This window comes from Phaseolus vulgaris, chromosome 3 (genome assembly GCF_000499845.2).
Source record: "Phaseolus vulgaris cultivar G19833 chromosome 3, P. vulgaris v2.0, whole genome shotgun sequence".
Lineage (NCBI taxonomy): Eukaryota > Viridiplantae > Streptophyta > Magnoliopsida > Fabales > Fabaceae > Phaseolus > Phaseolus vulgaris.
In genome coordinates, this window is record NC_023757.2 from 39,578,251 (window position 1) to 39,597,863 (window position 19,613).

General features: G+C 30.9%; 2 protein-coding genes across 5 annotated transcripts; both read left to right on the forward strand.

Moving 5' to 3' along the window:
• Positions 1 to 4,171: 4,171 nt before the first annotated feature.
• On the forward strand, positions 4,172 to 15,800 carry LOC137807619 (ubiquitin-like domain-containing protein CIP73). 4 transcript variants are annotated; one of them, XR_011080561.1, is made up of 17 exons: positions 4,174 to 4,452; positions 6,525 to 6,669; positions 7,083 to 7,200; positions 7,884 to 7,964; positions 8,621 to 8,739; positions 8,826 to 8,894; positions 9,060 to 9,221; positions 9,348 to 9,417; positions 9,505 to 9,680; positions 9,863 to 10,027; positions 10,112 to 10,183; positions 10,256 to 10,385; positions 10,514 to 10,906; positions 13,316 to 13,710; positions 14,089 to 14,163; positions 15,295 to 15,389; positions 15,647 to 15,800. XR_011080561.1 is itself a non-coding variant. In XM_068608342.1 (16 exons), exons 2-16 carry the CDS (start codon positions 6,547 to 6,549, stop codon positions 15,301 to 15,303), a joined length of 2,157 nt encoding a protein of 718 aa, XP_068464443.1. In that variant the 5' UTR covers positions 4,172 to 4,452; positions 6,525 to 6,546; the 3' UTR covers positions 15,304 to 15,566. The 4 variants fall into 4 exon arrangements, 2 of the variants coding, with proteins under 2 accessions (XP_068464443.1, XP_068464444.1); XR_011080562.1 differs by having other exon boundaries at positions 13,319 to 13,710; XM_068608342.1 differs by lacking the exon at positions 15,647 to 15,800 and having other exon boundaries at positions 4,172 to 4,452; positions 15,295 to 15,566.
• Positions 15,801 to 17,561: 1,761 nt separating this feature from the next.
• LOC137807620 (small ribosomal subunit protein uS17) lies at positions 17,562 to 19,010 on the forward strand. The gene is made up of 6 exons (XM_068608344.1): positions 17,562 to 17,729; positions 17,826 to 17,866; positions 17,959 to 18,059; positions 18,334 to 18,478; positions 18,554 to 18,643; positions 18,732 to 19,010. The coding sequence occupies exons 1-6, from the start codon at positions 17,718 to 17,720 to the stop codon at positions 18,820 to 18,822; spliced, it is 480 nt and encodes a 159-aa protein (XP_068464445.1). The 5' UTR covers positions 17,562 to 17,717; the 3' UTR covers positions 18,823 to 19,010.
• The last annotated feature ends 603 nt before the right edge of the window (positions 19,011 to 19,613 follow it).

Genomic DNA, 19,613 nt, shown 5'->3' on the forward strand with positions numbered 1-19,613 from the left:
CATTCCAATTTATCATTCCAATTGAACAAAACATTATAATTTTGTGTATGGCAAATTATGTGAGGACTTTAGGTTAAATATGCGGGTCATGAGGATAATAATTGGGCGGCAAATTCTTCTTGCACCATACCAATTTGAACCGGCATCCTATCACTTTTCAAAATTTTCAAAATTTTCCTTTATTTAAAATTTAAAAAACTAGAATTCAAAAAATATATTAGAAAATTAAAATCTGGAAAAGTAAATCCAAAATGCAAAAAATACATTACGGAAAAGAAAATCTAGAAATATATTCTCAACAAAAATTTCCACAAATCAAAATCCAAAAATGTATTTCATAAAAAAGTTTCAGAATAATTATTTTATCCACATCCTCTTCTCATTTAGGGTTGTCATTTTGCATGGGTATTTTCGTCATTTCACTGAAAAATTGGGTGCATGTCCAAATTGACATGGTGTAGGAAGAATTTTACTAATTGGGCTTAACAAGCCTTGAAAAACCTAAATTCCAACAGGTATTATTAGCACCCTCTAAAATGCCATCCTCACCTATATCTCATCTTCTTTTTCCAAGCTAGTTTTTATATTTTTTTTCTCATTTAGTATGTCTAACGAAAATGTGTTTTTGTTAAGTAACTCAAAATCTAAGGTGTTTGGTTGTATAAAACATGTTTCTATTATCATTAGAATAATCATGTTTGAAGCTTGTTTATTATGCACAATCCGCTTGTATAACGAGCTTATTTTTTAATATGTTATTTTGCAACATTATTAATTTTATTAATCTTAACGTGTGACCATTTTTTTAACCTGTTTGGTTTTCAGGGCAAAACTGAACAGTTTTATACATAATCTTTAACATGGAGAATTAAAATCATAAGCTATTATAATGAGTAATCAACTTGTAGATATTGCAAATGTACATATAATATATTTTGTATACATTAACCGTTCTAACTTTGTTTAAATTATTTTGTATCATTATTAAGCATTTATATTAGCATGGTAATGAAGAAATCAAGGATAGTGTTTTTTCTCTAATTTGCTATTGATGTTTCTCCATACTTTTTTTCATTGTTCATGTTGTTATCCTTTTCATCACTCATGAGTTTTTCTAATCCTTAAGGGTTGAGTATCCCTCTCTAATTGGTTGAATCTGGAAAATGGGACTAAAAATCTTGACATTTTATCTTTTGTTGATTCTTGTCCCTTCTTCTTGTAGCTAAGAAAGGACATTAACATGGCTCAGTAGAGAACAATTATGGAAATCAAATAAATAAGAGAATGAATGCTAGAACAAATAAAAGATTGAACACAAAGTTAAGATCCAAACAACCTTTTCCATTTTGTCTATTTATTAAAATTAATATTTAAGAAAATAACTAAAATATATTTTTTATTTTATTTTATTCTGTCAAACTAAACTATTAACATTATTTTTTTCAACGTAAGACACACATATATATATATATATATATTGTTTTTTAATTTAATTTAAATTATTTTTAAAAAATTGCGTATGTTCTTTCTTAAGCAAGTTATTTTTTTCACTTTAGCAATTACATGTCACTATGGTGGAAACATATTACTTGTAAATGTAAATGTTTGTACTCTAAATGATAACATCTCATGATAAATGCTACCAATAGCTTAGACAAAACTAATTTACAAAAAATACTAAGTGGCTTGCTTGTACCATGCATCTAAGCCAAATAATTAACCTTTATTAATTTAACAAGTCTCACATATAAGACGTATAAAAGTGCAATTTGTGAATGGATAGTAAAATAGCACTTAATCATTATTCACAAAACTTTAAAATAAGGGGAATTTATACTCCTTCATGGTATTGAAAAATAGTTGTAAATATTCATGGACAAAATCAATAATGTGAATTTTTTTATCATATATCACTCCATTTCTTTTCCAGCAGTTATATATATTTAAAAAATATTTGGAGGGGTCAATTTTTTTTATAAATGTATAAACATTTTGAAAATGTGAAATATACTATAGAATTTCTCTATGTTTCTTGACGTTCAGATTGTTTTAATTGCTGAATTTTATGGAGTTATATATTTTTTGAAAAAAACTCAAAAGTTTGGTCTTATTAATGTCTGACTGAAATGTGATTTTGCCTTGGTTTGTGTTACGTTTACTGCTAGAACAAATGTTCTTTGGATGTTTCGTAATCGATGAAATACTTGTCTTAATTATTGTAAAAAAATCAAGTTTAGAGTTACTCATATTTTTCGTGAAGAGAATGTGTGTGCTGATAAATTGGTTAATTTATGATTTATTCATAAAAAAATCCTTTCATTGGTATAATAGACAAATCTAGTATGTTTTTATAATTCTTTATTAATAGGTATAGTCTGCCTATGTATCATTTTTGTTAACATATGAATTTTGGTTTAGTCTTCCATATTTTAATAATACTTTTTTTTATGTGATGACAAATGATTGTTGTTACTTGAGGTGTCAGCCTAACTGATATATCAAGTAGCATATTCATACCTAATATGAAAGTTTTAAAATAAAAAAATATACTAAATTTTGTTTAAAAAAAAATTATTTATAAATTAATTTATATATGTAAAAAAAAAATAGAGTTTAGACACCTTATTTACACGAGTTTTTTTTATCAACCTTAATCAGAATTTGAATTTATCTTTGTTAAAACGAACAATCCCACATATCATGTGTGTTTTGAATAGTTCAAAACTTTTTGCTATACATTTTTGTACCCATAGAAATAAATTATCCCTTGGTATCAAATAAAGTCTTATTTATCTTACGAAATTTTAAATGGAGTTCATCATCCTCTTTTACTTGTTTAATCAATCTTAATTGTTTTTTTTTATAAATTATATATATATATATATATATATATATATGGAATAACCATTTAATTTTTCATTATGTATATATATTATGATTAGTGTTAATTTGAAAAAAAATATTAACAATACATATTATATTTATGATTTTTTAAAATAGTGTACAGACAAATTTAATATAAATAAAGTAGGTTATATTTAAAATAACATAATTTTAAAATTTTTGGTGTCTAAAAATATTATGCTGATGTTATTTATGAATTTCTAATTTTTTTCATTGCTTACAAAAATATTTAATTTTGTTCAAAATGATCAAATTGTATAGATTTAATACCATTCACCTTATTAATACTTAATATATATTAAAAATAATAATGGAAAATAAATATTTAGTAGTAATTGTTTTACTAACTCATAAAACATTGCCTCCTCAATTTCTTATCATATCACTGAATAATTTATAAAATTATAATTTCATTAAGATAACACACATATAAGAATACAATTTATAAAAAAAATACAATTTAAGTGAACTTGTACAATATTTGAGTTTAAAATACAGATGTTAGCAATAAACATTTTAAAAGATTCACTGGTTGTTCCTTAGTCTCAAATGTTCGTAATTAAATAAATAACTCAAACAATTAATGAATAACATTAAATTAGAACATATAACTTGTTAAAAGTAAATTAAGTTGTTACTTTGGATAAAATATAAAATGGTTAAATATCAATATATTCAATACTTATAACTTAAATAATAAGAGAATGTCTCTCTATAAAGATGCATTGAAAATTAACAATGTATATTAATTTAGACAAAAGAAAAAAAATGGCAGCTAATATTAAATTAATATTTAATAATAATAAAATGTATTTCATTTTTAGAATTTAGAAGAAGTTAATTTTTAAAATGCTTGATAGATGTCCTTATTATCACACTCACTTTACTTGAACCCAATATTGTATTTATGTTTTATAATATATTAAATACTTAATATTTTTATACTAAATTTTTTAAAAATATCCAAACTTTATAAAGTAATTACAACTTCATTAAACGTAAATTTTTAATAAAGTTGTTAGTTTTATTTCTTATAATTTAAAATAATAAGTTTCTAAATTATATTTATAATTTAATTAATAAAAAATATAATAATATATAAAATATATTTAATAAAAAATTGAAAAAGTAATAAATTTTTTATTTTAAATTATATTAGAAACATAACAGAAAAAATAACGGAAAGGAAGGCGGAAGTTACATTTGGCTTAAAATATTGATAGAAAAAAAAAAAAAACTATATGTTAGTTAGTTGTAACGAGGAAACATAATCTTGAAGCCATGATTTTATTTGTAAGAAAGAAAGAAAAAATGGCGGCGACCGACTCAATTTCCTTAGGACAAGTCGATACCAAAAGGTGGGTCAGAATCCAGTGCTTCAGGTTGCAGAATAGAACCGCATGCACTCTACATTGATTCATGTGAAAAATCTTTTGTAGAGTGCGGAACAGAGCGGTGAAAGCGCCAAGGCTGCACCAACACCCACCCCCTCCCTTCAATCCCTAATTTCCCAACTCCACCACTCATTCCTCAACCTTCTGCTCTCAGGTAGATTCATTCTTTATTCAGTCTTTTTTCTTTGTTCTTCTATTCTCTCTTCGTTTCGTTTTCTTCTCCGATTTCGCGTTTCTTTAACAGTCACTGTTTTCTGTTCTTTTCTTTTCCTATTCCCTTAACTGCCATCCCGGCCTAGGGTTGCAACTTTTTATTGTCCAATACCTTGCAACTGTTTATTGTCCAGTTATTGGCAATTTGCAACTAGGTTTTCAATTATACCCAGAACGCTCCTCAAACGACGAGAGTGAGATTAGGTTCATGAATTCGCATTGTTCCTGATAGTATTGTGTGTATGATTAATCATAGCATGTTTGAGCGATTCTTCTATTTGTTACAGTCTCTGGTTGCTTAGTGATTTTGATTTCCTTTTGTGTGAATTTTTTTAGATACACCAAGAACCAATATCTATGAAGTAGTTCCTGTTTTGTCATAACTGCATGACTATTCGGGTGATTATTTTGGATTGCATTTCTTTTTTGTGGCTGGTTTCATTGCTGATATTCTTTTTGTTGTTATATGGGTTATTATTTATTGCTTCAAAAACATCGAGATGAAATGCATGTTAAGTTTTTCTTAATCACGTGAATATAGGTAATGGTAAGATGTACCAAAGCCAAAATTGCATGTGTTTTAGAGAGTGCCAAATCATATAAAGTGAAATTTGAGCTCCTTGCTTCTATGTAACAAATTAACAATAGGCTTCCTGCACAGATTTTATTTATCAATGTCATCTATATTTGCTGAAATCAACTTATTTTGAAAATAGAATATATATTCTTCTGGGTCAAGAGCTTTTTTTCTATCATTGTGACAACCATTTTATTCTTGATTACAAATGGGCTTCTTTTATGGTTGCTCTGCTGCAGTCACTACCTTCCATCTCTTCATGCAATCTAACATATTTGAAGCTAGTTTGTTCAAACAAATTTACTGTCTTAATGTACATCATAACTACATAGAATGATCATATTCAATGTTGTTAAATAACCTTTATAGCCTCAACACATAATGCTATAATGAGGCTATTTTTGACCCTCCATCTTTAGTTTGTGAAGGGAGGTCCACTTGCAATGGTGTGATTATATGCTAGAAATGTTGACTTCCAGCATATTCCAGCATCTGTCATTGATAACCTTTCGTTGTTACATAATGACAATGACATTTGTCTGTTTGATACATGAGAATAATGAGGAAATGATTTATGAAAATAATTCAGATTTCTTTGTTTTAACTAACCACGTACTTTTCTTTGTGGATGTATTTACTTTGGCAAAGTTAACAAACCTCATCTCTAAATGAGTTGATTTCTTAAATCTGTATTTTGCATTAAACTGCCCATGCTCTTTCTACATTTCAAAACGTTATGATTTCTCACTGAACAAACACAAATCTAATCTTATGTGTCAATGTATCATATCCTGGTTTGTCTAACCTTTCCTCTGGATGGTCTTCTATTTCCAACATAATGGGGTTGATGGAGTAGTGTCAGCCCCATATTGGCTGGGTTGCAACACAACTCCCATTTATTTATAAATTAAGGCTTCCCTCTTATCTGATTACTTTTTTGACTGGTTCTCTATATTATTATGGCCTTATGATAAGATTTCTACCCAGGCAGTTAGCAAGCCAGCTTCAGTGTCAATTGTGTTTCTGCTTTTCCGAATATGGCAGTGTACATTTCTTTCCTTGTATTTTTTTTTTTGGTTTGTCTAATTTTTCTTATGTGTCAATGTATAGTAGCCTGGTTTGACTATTCTTTCCTCTGGATGGTCTTCTCTTTCCAACCTAATGGGGGAGTGTTAGTCCCAAATGGACTGGGTTACTATACTACACAAATCCGATTTATAATTGAAGCTTCCCCTCATATCTGGTTACTTTTTGGACTGGTTCTCTATATCATTAAGGTCTTAGGATTTAATTTTTACCCAGGCTGTAAGCAAGCCAGCTGTAGTATTATTAATTGTGTTTTTGTTTTTCCAAACACTGCAGGTTACATTTTTTCTTTTTTGTATTGTTTTATTGGTTTCACAAGATTTGCTCAACAATCTTATATAATTTTATAGAGTATTACGTGGTACGTGGAGGATGGGAAGTAATGGTACTGAAAAGATCCCAATCAATAACAGTGCTGAAAGTTCAGAAACCACTATTGAAATAAAGATTAAAACATTGGATTCTCAAACGTACACCCTCAGAGTGGATAAACAGGTCTTTCCTTGACTCCGTATCATTCTTCTTGACTTGTTTTTTGAATTTCTTATGAAGACTTTCTGTTTCTGTATGTGTATCTTGCTTCTTGCTCCGCTTTGCTTTTAGAAGCATGATAATCGGTAAAATTGAAAAAATTATAATAGTTAAATAGGTTTTTCAAAATAGGCAAAAAACTAAAAAAGTTTCTCCAAAGCATGGAAAGAGTAGATTCTTGAAAAGTTCCTAAATAAATTGTGAATAAAACCATTTTTTTCTGCATATCCAACACATCCTAATATGTTTGTTTTTTAACTGCAACACTATTTTAAAGATATCTGATAATAAGGCTGCCTCTTTGAATTACCTGACAACTTGCTTGAAGATCTGTTACTAATTGTTCTTTTCCTACAACAATATTCCCTGTTCTGCAGATGCCGGTCCCTGCCCTGAAAGAGCAGATTGCTTCTGTAACTGGAGTATTATCTGAACGGCAACGCTTAATTTGCCAAGGAAAAGTTCTAAAGGATGATCAGCTTCTGTCTGCGTATCGTATCCTGTTTCTTTGTCTTTCCACTGTGTTGAAGGACTCACAAAGGAAGCCAATGTAGCTTTAAAGAGATGCTATCTTGCCCTTAAGTAGTTATTAGTTCTGGAGAGAAGACTTGGATTTTGGAAATACAAAATGATATGATGTAATCTGGTGTTTCCTTTATTTTGTGTTAAATTTGTGTTCCTTTTACTTGTCTGGAAAGGGGCTATGTCTTTAGCTTCTGTAGTAATTTTTAATCCACCTTGATAAAATTTCTTATGTGTGTTTGTAAAACATGATCTGTAATCAGTATTGTGATCAAAAGTTTTGTCAAGAGTTTAGATTTGAGGCAAAAAGGCTGCAGCACATAAAAATCAGATTGATAAGAAGGGACACTGCCATGACAGTAAAATTTCTATGGAGTGGAGACTTTTGACTTTTGTACCAAATTGCTTGAACCTTTACAGAAAAGTATGAAGTTGAAATGTAGGCCCATTGACCTGTGTTATAATTTGTTTTTTTGTTTGCCAAGCATATTAATATTATCTCAGTAATTGATTTTATGAACAAAAACAAAGAAGCACTTTTATGATTTGATTAGACACAAAATCCATGATTTGTTATGTCGAAGAAGTTTTGATGCTGTAACTACATCCCTATTTTTTCATATCTTCAAAATGGGTTTCCTCCCTAACACAAGTAGATGTTGAAGATGGTCACACCTTGCATCTGGTTGTGAGGCAACCTGACCTACCACCACCAGGAAGTCTGCCCAATCATTCAGGTTTGATGTGATTATGTACATTATCATTTGCTATCGTAATTGATGTGAAAGTTATGTGCTCTTGTTTAGTAGGATTTATAATGAAGGTTTCTTATTTCTTTCTGTAGCAAATATTCTTTAAATAGAAAATTGGTGAAATAAGATATACTTGGTCTTTCTTGCAAAGAAGATATTGTTATAGCTTGAAACTCGTTTGTTTGTTTCCATTTTATACCTAAATAAAAGCATGCCTGGGGGAAAACATGAATTGTAATTCAACAAGTGGACAAAGTAGGTTTGCAACTTTTAATTTTTTTTTGCCTGGAGAATCAGGTAAGATGATCAAAGCACACATTCATAGTGCCATTTATCTGGTGCACCTGCAAGAATTAAACTAGGTTAGTTTAGTTTCACAAATTTTTTACCTGATTGTGTTGGAAAATATTCCCAAGAACATGCCTTATTTGTGTAAGGAGAAATTCAAGAAGTGGTCATCGTGTTTGATGATTTTCCATTTAAGCACTCACAAAATTGTCACTGTTATTTTTTTTCTTGAAGGGGTGGGGAACTGGGTGAGGAAATTTCTAGTTGATCTTGTCTTGTGGCTTACCTACATGCTCACCCTTAATAAAAAGAGATAAGGTATACTAATCTCCATGCTTACCTCCATTTTGCAGTGACTGAACCGAATTCAAGCTCGAGCCTCAGTCACAGTAGTCAAGTAGCTCCTGGTGTTTTTATTGAGACTTTCAATGTGCCTTTTCAGGGTGATGGTGTTGCACCTGAAATCAATAGGGTATAGTTAAAATTTGAAGAAAAGGGGCCACATTGAAGGTTTTCTTTTGCGGTTGGAAATTTAATTTTTATCTTTTTCCTGTGCAGATCGTTTCTGCTGTTCTAGGATCCATTGGACTTCAAAATTTTGCAAGTGGTGAAGGGATTGATGTCAGGGTAAATTCAGCTTTCTGTATATTCATTCCTTTTCCATTGGGTATTGGAGTGCTATAATGAATTTATGATCCGTGACCAATAAAAAATGGTATTTGCATGTCTTTTTAAGTTTATATTCATCTGAAATTCTTTTCCACTTCATTTGGCATATTGGATTGAATGAAGGAGCATGATTCCCAAGGCCCTGGAAGAATTTCAGGCTCTAGTGGGATATTTGATTCGTCTCATCCTCAACCCGAACAATCGGGTTTTCGGATTTTGTCTGATAGATCACGTAATGCCTTTGGAGCTCCAGTGCCAGTATCTCTAGGGTCTTTGCAGCCTCCTGTATGTGCTAAATCCTTATTTAGTTTCATTCAGGTGTACACATTCTTTTATATTTGACATTTTGAGCCTTTTCCTCTGTTTCTGACTAGAAATCAAACAATTTATTTCTTGTATATGGCTTTGTAGGTCATTCCTGATTCTTTGACAACTTTGTCCCAATATTTAAGTCACATAAGCCATGAATTTGATGCAATTGGTAAGCATGCCATGTTGAATCTAATAGTTATCCTTCATTGGCTCTGTTGCATTATTGTTCTTTGAGAATGACACATTTTACTGGCAGTCAGAGAAGGGGGGGATATTGCCCAAGCAGCTGAGGCTCAGAGGAATGTAGAAACTAGACCTGTTTCTTCACGATCTGGTTCAGCTCCAGAAGGGTTTTCATCTCCAACGTTGTTGGCAGAAGTTTTACTTTCTACAAGACGAATGATTGTTGAACAAGCTGGCGAATGCCTACTTGTGAGTTTTAAAACATCTCAGATTTTTCTTCTGTGTTTGACATGACTTTGTAATGATTCAAAATTTGAAGTGTTTATTCTTTCTTGCTGCACTGTTTGCAAGTAGGCATTTGGAGTTATATAACTATTTTCTTTATTCTGCTAAACATATAAAATTGCCAAGTTCATTATATACTTCCACAGCAACTATCACGGCAGCTAGAGAACCAAGCAGATATAACTGATCCATTGTTGCGGTCAAGCATTCAGTCTAGGGCTTTGAGAACTGGAGTTTTGTTTTATAACCTTGGTGCATTTTTACTTGAGCTTGGTCGCACAACCATGACACTGCGTTTGGGTCAAACACCGGTAGGCTTGGTTTCCCACTGTCGGTATCTTGTTAGTTATTTGTTCGGTTTTGTGCTTCTAAGTACTAATTAACTTTCTCTGCAGACTGAAGCGGTAGTTAATGGTGGGCCTGCAGTTTTTATATCCCCAAATGGTCCTAACCATATCATGGTTCAGGTACTTTTGTCTTCCTATAGTTCTTGTCTCGATGACCATACTGCTTTTGCTTATTGACCTGCATGGTTCCAGCCCCTTCCTTTTCAACCTGGAACAAGCTTTGGCGCTGTCCCTGTGGGAGCTGCACAGTCTAACTCAAGTTTAGGTAGTGGGCTTGGTTCAAGCTTTTTCCCTAGGCGTATAGACATACAGATACGACGAGGTACATTATATATATATATATATATATATATATATATATATATATATATATATATATATTTAGTCTACTAGGTTCTGTTGTTTTGCATGATGTTTTTAACTTGTATATAACATCATTTGTATAATTAGGTACCTCATCAACATCAACCAATACCAATCAAGAAGAACGCAATGATACACAACCTGCCTCAGTACAAAGAAATCCAGGTGAAAATCCTGTTAATCTGGCAAACTCTAGGCGTTCAGATGCATCTTTTGCTGGGGAACCAGGAGTAAGGTTAGTGCCTATTAGAACCATGGTTGCAGCTGCAGTACCAGGTCCGGTGGTCCGTCCACCCTCGGAATCATCTGGTAATTCTATAGGGCTTTACTATCCAATTCTTGGGAGATTTCAACATGTGTCTTCTGGACATGTAAATAGTGAACAGAGATCTCAACATTCAAGTCAACATAATGCTGCGGTACCATCAACTACTGAATCCATGTTGGAAAGGCAAACCACAGATGATTCTACAAGGAATGGTAATTTAACAAATGTCTTTCAATATCTGAAACCACTGATTGCTTCCTGTTACAAGAAGTTTTCAGATTAATATTTGATTCTTTTTTCTAGTTGGTATGCAGAGTATGTGATCCAAAACTATCTTTCTATAATTTGTTAAAATAATAAATGCTTATTTATTTTGATTGAAGATGTGGTGCTATGCAATCTGATGTTATATTCTTCCTATTTTTTTTTGGCTACTGTATTGAAAATTTGAGAAGTAATCAATACTTATTTCGTTTGATTGGTGCTATGAAATCTGATGTTATTTATTCCTGTTTTTTTTTGGGTCTTGTATTTGAAACTTGAGAGCTGTTTATACATTGTTTTCCAGTGCAATGATTAAACATCGAAAATTATTTTATAGAAATAATAGTGTTGTGATAATTATAGAAATTTTTACAATCAAGAATATTGTTATAATTTTAGAAATAAGGAGTTGATCTTATATAATCAGGAATATGTAGATTATATATGTATTATTAGGAACTTTTATTTATTCATTTATTCTCGTATCTTATCTTTGTTATTAGGGGATGTCAAATCTCTATTGTATTAATTCCTTTTTCTCTATAAATAAAGTGCATGTGCTGTTTCAGAAGCATACAGTTTGAGCTCAATGTTTTTCTCTTCCTTGGAGTTTTTACATGTTATCTAGATTTTTTTTTCAAAATTGTGTTGACTCAGGAGACCTACCCATGAACTACTGAGGGTTTTTTCTTTTTTTGCGAACATTTCTCCTAGGTTCGCTTTTTTTTTTTTTTTTTTATGCTCTCTCATTAGGTTATTTTATTTTTCTGGGTAAATGGTGGTTCAGTAAAACAAATATTGATGTATTTTATTTTTACTACAATAAGTAAAAAGAATAGTCGTAGTACAAAAGTTTCAATTCCGTTAGTTTTGTTTGAACTCCATTAATGATTGAAGTAATTAAACACATGTTTCATCTTTACTCATTGACATGTATGTTTATAAAAAGGAAAAATTAATGTTAATATGCAATTAACCTTCTTTTAGAATACATGTGAGTAGAGTTGGGATAATTGCATATTAACATTAATTATCTTTTTAATAAGCACATGTGATAATTACTAAAAACCAAAGACATACTCAATTACCTCAAACCATTAACTGAGTTCAAACAAAAATAATGGAATTAAAGTCTTTTGTTGGAGGGAACCTTATATTTTGGAAAAGTAAGAAACAAAATGTTGTTAACCGATCTAGTGCAGAAGCTGAATATAGATCTACGGTCCTAGCTACTTGTGAACTTGTGTGGATTAAACAACTCCTTCAAGAGTTGAAATTTTGTGAAAATGGGAGATGAATAGTGACAATTAGACAACTCTTCATATTGCCTCCAATCCGATGTTTCATGAGAGAACTAAGCATATAGAGATTGTCATTTTGTTAGATAGAACTTGTTGTCCGAGGATCTTATTACTGAGTTTGTCAGCTCTAATGAACAACTCAGACATTTTAACTAAATCTCTAAGAGGACCTAGGATTCAGTTTATATGTCCAAGCTTGGTGCATATGATCTATATATATTCTCCAGCTTGAGGGGAGTGTTGAAATGTAATATTTTTTTATTATTATTTCTTTTTGTATGTACCCAATTTTAGGGTTAGGGTTTAAGGTAAGTGTCTTGCCTCTTTTTTGTAACCATATATATGTGTGTGTATGTGTACATATATGTACACACACACACACACACACATATATATATATATATATACATCTATAAAAGGTAAAACAGTGTGTAAGTTGAATACACTGTATTCTCTCCATCTTATTTATTCAAGTAATTTCAAGTGCTAATTTATTCTTTCCTAAACACTTGATGGCAATGTTCCTTTCATTTTCCTAAGATAGATGACCCTTTGTGATGTTTTTCAGTAATTCAGTGGGTTAAACTCATAACTGACTAAATTTACCTTATCCTGGATATGATGTTCTTCTTCTATGAACTAAAGATATCTTCCAGATTATTCTTATGATTGAATGATTGATTAACCATGCTTTCAAATCATTTTATTGAATTCAATATGTTTTTTTCATTTTGGTGAGGAAGATATATTGGTACTTCTACAAACCTTCTAAAGTGTATCATTTCTATAAATATACTTAGTTTTATTATACTGACCCCATTTTTTTGTTACTCCATGGACAAGAATGGAGCACTTAGAGGTTTCACATGTAGCCCATCTTTGTAATCATTCAATTGGTTTCTCATATAAATTTGTCAGTTTGTGAGCAGTCAATACCTCTGTTCATATAACTCATGGTCTACTTATTTTTCCGATTTTAAAATTATCTGATATATACTGTAAAGAGTTGAGAGATAAATTTGATTTTATTTAATTTGCCACTGAACTCTGTTGTAGTAGGATCCTTATCAACTCCAAGCACAAGACCGGAGCCATCTAATTCTCGTGTTGTAAATATCAATATTCTTGCTGCTAGTGGACCCCAAAACAACCAAGAACCTGAGCGACAAATACCAAGCAGTGTACTTCAGTTATTAAGGTCACTCTTTCCTGGTGGAGAAATTCATGTGGAAGATTCAAGTGTACAAGGAATAGCTGCTGGCTCTACCTCAGATCATGCTGCAACATCAACGGGTGCTGCCCAAGTCCCTGAAGCACAACCTAATGTCAGTGAAGAAGGAATATTTTTGTCAAATATGCTCCGTGAAATCATGCCAGTCATATCTCAACAAGTAGGGTCAGAGGAGGGAATTCCTTCAGAAGATCACATGGCTCAAGATTCTTCAACCCAGGTGTGCATAGTTTGCTTTCCTTATTCTATTTTTATTTGCTTGATTACATTTGCTATTAGGTCAACATCAACTACCAAAGCCTCTCTCACCCATTGTGAGTGCTTCTTCACTTTTGACACACACGTAGGGAATATTTTGTTTGAAAGATTCCAATTTCTTTATACTTTACTCAAATCCCTCTGGGTTTCACTTTCTCCGGAGTTGCTGAACAGATATAATATATCAAAAAATTCAGGCGAGATTATGCAGGAGAATTTTCTTATTATTGTCTTTTTTTCCCTGTTAAACCATAGAATGTCTAATTGTGAAAATTAAGTATTGTAACTACGTCTCCTAAAAAAAGAGAGAAAAGAAACTGATCAGCCTATGTACATGCAGGTTGAAACTGATGTTGGGACATCACGCAGACCGGGTGATTCTGACTCAAGCCCACCAAATCCAAAACGTCAAAAGGTTTCTCTTCTACTTTTGAGTTTGTAAACTGTTCTTGTGCACAATTTATTTAAAACCCCAGCTAGGATTAGCATCCCAGTTTTAGGTTGGACTGCATTTGCCTACAATTATAACTGTTAAAAAATGATAATAATACCACCAAAATCCTATTCATTGGGTCAGGTACATGAGTCAAAGGATGCCGGTTTGTTTCTGTTGTAAACAATTCTTTAAAGAGGCCATTTAATTATATATACTTTCTAATGGTTTCAATTGAAGAGCCTTTACTGGTCTACCCCTGCCTCTAATTATTTGGCTATCGTATCATTTGATGAGCTCTTCTAATCAAGATTTCCATTGGTCTTCTTTGTACATGGCCTAGATCATCCTAGGTACTGCCACCTTTTTCTCAGTAAATATCACTCTTACTTCCCGCTAACTCATTCCTTTCAGATATATTAATATATAATTATGCCTAAGAACCTTCAATGTATCTATATATTGCATTATGAAAAGTACATGTTTAAATGCATACAGGGTAGATTTGTACAAGAGATTTTCTAAACCACTATGATTAAGCTAATTGGATTTGATAATCTTTCAAAGCTTAGTTCTCCTTGCTTCCTAACGAGGGGCAGAGGGGGTGAATAATTACAAAATACAAAGGCATCCCAACCCGTAAGTAGGTGAGAGTGAGTGCAAAGCTGATATCTGATTCTCTTTCTTTCTAAGGATGTTTCTGTTCCCATGACCACGTGTCTGCTATTTTCATTCCGTGTGGGATCCTGTTGGATCATATCCCCAGTACTCTTTTAAGGGGAGGAAAAAGTTTTCAATTGTCTTGTCAGGCTGAACCTGATAAGTTGATTTAGAATAAGCTACAGTGTGATATTGAAGTATAAGCTACCGTGAATCTTATCTGCCATTAATTATGATGGTCTCTGGATTAATTTCTGAATAAAACAGCTTTTCTCTTGTTAATACAGATTAAATGATGAAAGTTTATATTTTTATTTGCCCATACTGTAAGTTGTATGGACGTTAAAAATAAAAACATGGGCGTTAAGTATCTAATAACATTTTTGAATTATTTTTCGTTACAATTTCAACTACAACTGCAATTTTTAACAATGTCATGGTTTCTTAATGCAGATGGAATGAAATAGAAGACAATGTTGAGTGTGCGGTCAAGGAAGATTACGATCACAAGAAATAGAATTTGGTGTGAAACTCAAGATGTCAATATGGTATTATGTTCTTTCCTAGTTTTCTATATGAAGCATGATTTCATTTACTCATGCTGTACACAAATTTTAAGAAGACTGTTTATGTGACAACTTGTACGTTATTGGCATTGGAATTGAGCTTCCCCAAAGTTCGGTTTATTATGCTTGGATGGTAATAGAATTCAACATTAGAATTGAGATTAGTCATCTTATGAATTAAATTTGGCGTCCGTGAGGTCTTTATTGAAGAACTGAATCAAACATTTCTCTATTTTTAGGAAGAATTTTCCTTTCAAGAAAGCAATAATTGAGATGCAGGTATATTGTACCGGTTCTATTACCTTTTTCCAATAGTTGTCATTGGTCTGTATGTTTCAATATTGCAATATCCTTTTATTTTATTTAATAGTTATAATGTTATTCTTTCTCTAATCTGGTTGTTAAAGTATAAATAAATAAAAGGATTACAAATATGTTGTTATTTTCTAATTATTGATTGTTCTTTAAATTTGTTTGACATGAATCAATAGGGATTAAGTTGATGGATATTCATTATTTGTAAAATTACTTGTATAATTTTGTTACTTTAAGAATTACTAGAGAGTATTGAAATGAAATCGGTGTTTTGTTCTTTTACAAGGGATATTGCAATTATGTCAATTCTGTAAATATTTTCACTTAAGCACGACTTTGTATAATAATTGTAGAGATATTGTTTTATACATGTAATTAACAATTTGATTTTAAAACTGTAAAAATTGAAAATCTTCGCTATCTTAAGATTGAAGATTCGTTGTTATATTATAAAAGAATGAAAGATTTTACTCTTAATTAAACAAGCTAGAATACTCTATGATCATTATTTTTAATTTTAAGTGTATTAATAAGCACTTAAAAAAGTCGTTTGTTATTTTTTATTTATTTTGCCAGTTGTCAATTGAGTTTTATTTGCATATTTATACTATCATAAACCGTTCAATGTGATAAATTTGTTGGCTTTTACAATAATTATCTTAAACTTATTAAATTTTGATTTTCAATTGTTTATAAAATTGTTTTACATTTTAGTTTTAAATTATTCTTAATTTCACAAATTTTTTATTTATTTTATAACAATAGTATGTTCTTAGCATATTTGTTTAATAATAATAATACATAGATGCGAATACTGATGGACCATTACTAATTTCTGATGCAAGAATAAAGTATTCTAATAAACATTACTTTTCTTCGTAACCCTCTTCTCTTTATGTTAATGATGGTTGAATTTAAAACCTTTTTAAAGATAATGTAAATATGGAACTGAGACATTAAAAAAGTGAATTGGAATAATATTTGAATTTATTAGCAAACTAGTAATAACTATGTTTCTAAGACAAGAGATAGTGATTTTTAAAATTTATGTTGATTGGCAAGTGGAAACTGTTAAGATTTTAGAGAGTTGGGGAAAAGGAAAGTGAGGTTTTGAATAGAGTGAAAAGTATGTGAAAGTTTTATTCAAATCCTACACATCACAATTTCTATATCACAGCCATGATATAACATTCAATTTCAAAATTATTAATAATATAACTTTAAAAACAAAAAAATAAAAATAAAAATATAGTTTTAAATATTAGTTAACAGCCATGAAAAAATATATCGTCATTTTAATGAAAGTTTTCTTCATCAAATCAATGTCACTTATCTTATTTTTTTGTTAAGGTTAAGAATTTATTGTTGAAATTAGGTTTAATTAGATTTCAAGTTTTTTTTGATAAATTTGAATATTTTAATCAAGTTTTTATTGAATATTTTAAAAAGTTATACTTTTTAATTGAATTTTTACTGTTTAATTTTCCTTAAATATTTGAGTGACGTGACTATTTGTATTGTGTATTGTTTATTCATCTTGCTTTGTTGTTTTTAGGTGTTATTTTGTGTTAATAATAGTTACATAATTTTGTGTGGTTAACATAATCAGTTACTTATTATCGGATGAAACTAAGCGAAAGATATTAATTAAATATTATAAAACTTCTAAATATTAAAAAAATTAATAGACTTAACTAAAAATATCAAAATTTATCGTGAATTTGAAACTTAATTAAATTTTAAAATTGTTATTATAAATTTTGATTAAATTATTGTCTTTTTAAAAGCACTTAAAATGAAACTATTTTTAAAAAAAATAATGTTATATGAAATTTACAGCCCACAAGGAAAAGCCCAAAAGCCCAGAACTGGAAATCTAAAGAAAAGCGGCGTTTTCCCTGGAAACAACAGTGAGAGAAGTGACTAGGGTTTGTAGGTGCGGCAACTCCAACACTCTCCTCTGCAGCATTCTCCGAGAAATCAAATCCCTTTAGCATGGCTGAACAAGTACGATTCTCCTCCATCTCTCCATTTAGCTTTGTTAATTGTCCTTAGTTCTTCTGTGGATCTTCCGTTTATTTTGTTCTTTATTTTGTATTGCAGACCGAGAAGGCGTTTCTGAAGCAACCAAAAGTGTTCCTCAGGTACGCTACACACTACAAAGACCAATTAACTTTGTTTTTCACGTAGTGGTTTTGATGCTGATTAGTTTTTCTTATTTTTCCCGCTTTCGCAGCTCGAAGAAAACTGGCAAGGGGAAGAGACCTGGTAAAGGTGGAAACCGTTTTTGGAAATCTATTGGTCTTGGATTTAAGACTCCCAGGGATGCTATCGAAGGTATCTCTCCTCTCTCTTTCACCCAATTTTCTCTTGTTTAATGTTTGTTCTTTGAGATTTAAATCTATAGGTTATTGTTTTGGCCGTGTGTATTTTATTATTGTACAAGTTAAATTTCGGATGTGAATATTTTTTAATTAGGTTAAAATTCACATTCCTGTATGAAACCGTCTCTTTGATGGTATGTTTCATTATTTCATATGAAAGGATATGGTTAATTCTGTTGTCTAAATAGGTAATTTAAACATTTCCGACTCCTTTTGATTTATTACAGGAACATACATTGACAAGAAGTGCCCCTTCACTGGCAATGTCTCTATTCGTGGCCGTATCCTAGCAGGAACATGTCACAGTGCTAAGATGAATAGGACTATTGTTGTTAGGAGGAATTATCTCCATTTTATTAAGAAGTACCAGAGGTATTATCCTACCATGTTTATTTTTGTATGTTTATGATTGCAGAAATGTAATTATAAATGTTTTTTTATGTAAAGGTATGAGAAGAGGCACTCCAATATTCCTGCTCATATATCACCTTGTTTCCGTGTGAAGGAAGGTGATCATGTCATTATTGGTCAATGCAGGTAAGATTTTATGAATGTAATTGTTTTGGGGTATTTTTATAGGTTTATGCATCTGTCTGATGTTTGTTTATTTCTACCACCTATGCAGGCCACTCTCCAAGACAGTGAGGTTCAATGTCTTGAAAGTGATTCCTGCAGGATCTTCTAGCGGTGCAAAGAAAGCATTTACTGGAATGTGAGCTTTGATTTCCAGTAGTCTTATGATTTTGTTATACGTTGTGGCCTATGATAACTAGTTTTTTACTTTTCAAACAATGTAGACTCATCCTGTTTTCAGTCTATTTATTTAGTGTTTTTTTGAATTGTGTTTAGACTGAAAATCAAAGTTTTTGCCCTAATTAATGTGAAACAATTATTTTTGGTAGAATGCCTTTGTCATTGGAAATTAAATTGAGAACATCAGTTCTAGGTCTTAAATGTAGTATTGGAAACCAAATATTTAGATTAGAAATCACAGTAGTTTTGTATCTCTAAAACAGTAATTATTGAATTTGTCATTTAACTTATGGGTATTTGATCGTATATTTGACACCGCATGAATATAATAATAAGATACTGTATGCCGACGAGAATGGTTATGCACATTTAATTTTTTATTGCCCATTGCACAGCCACAACCAATACTTCTACTGTCCATTATATTTATTTTTGTGGTTCATTTACAATGTTGAATGTTGGCCACGCAAACTAGTAAATTTTGTTGTTAGTGTAACATTATTCTATATGAATCTATCCTGACTCAAAACTAAGTTGGTTCTAATTTATCAATAGGACATTTACCCGTTGTGGCGGACTGGATTTGTAGGTAGTTAAACTTGTCAAACAGGATTGTTTCAGTCTGTCAAAATGTATTCCTTTCTTTAAGTTTAATATAAAAAAAACTTATGGTTTTTGTTCCTAAGGACCTACTCTGGAATTCGTGTGGGAATAGTTAGACTAATTACAGAATATTTTATGCTATGTTTGGACA

Bases quoted from the DNA above. Each gene is read 5' to 3' on its own strand.
- LOC137807619 (XM_068608342.1), top strand. From the start codon at position 6,547: ATGGGAAGTAATGGTACTGAAAAGATCCCAATCAATAACAGTGCTGAA. The intron at 8,895-9,059 runs GTAAATTCAGCT...GATTGAATGAAG, and splicing joins GTGAAGGGATTGATGTCAGG to GAGCATGATTCCCAAGGCCC. The intron at 9,681-9,862 runs GTGAGTTTTAAA...ATACTTCCACAG, and splicing joins AAGCTGGCGAATGCCTACTT to CAACTATCACGGCAGCTAGA.
- LOC137807620 (XM_068608344.1), top strand. The intron at 18,060-18,333 runs GTATCTCTCCTC...GATTTATTACAG, and splicing joins TCCCAGGGATGCTATCGAAG to GAACATACATTGACAAGAAG. The intron at 18,479-18,553 runs GTATTATCCTAC...TTTTATGTAAAG, and splicing joins TTTATTAAGAAGTACCAGAG to GTATGAGAAGAGGCACTCCA.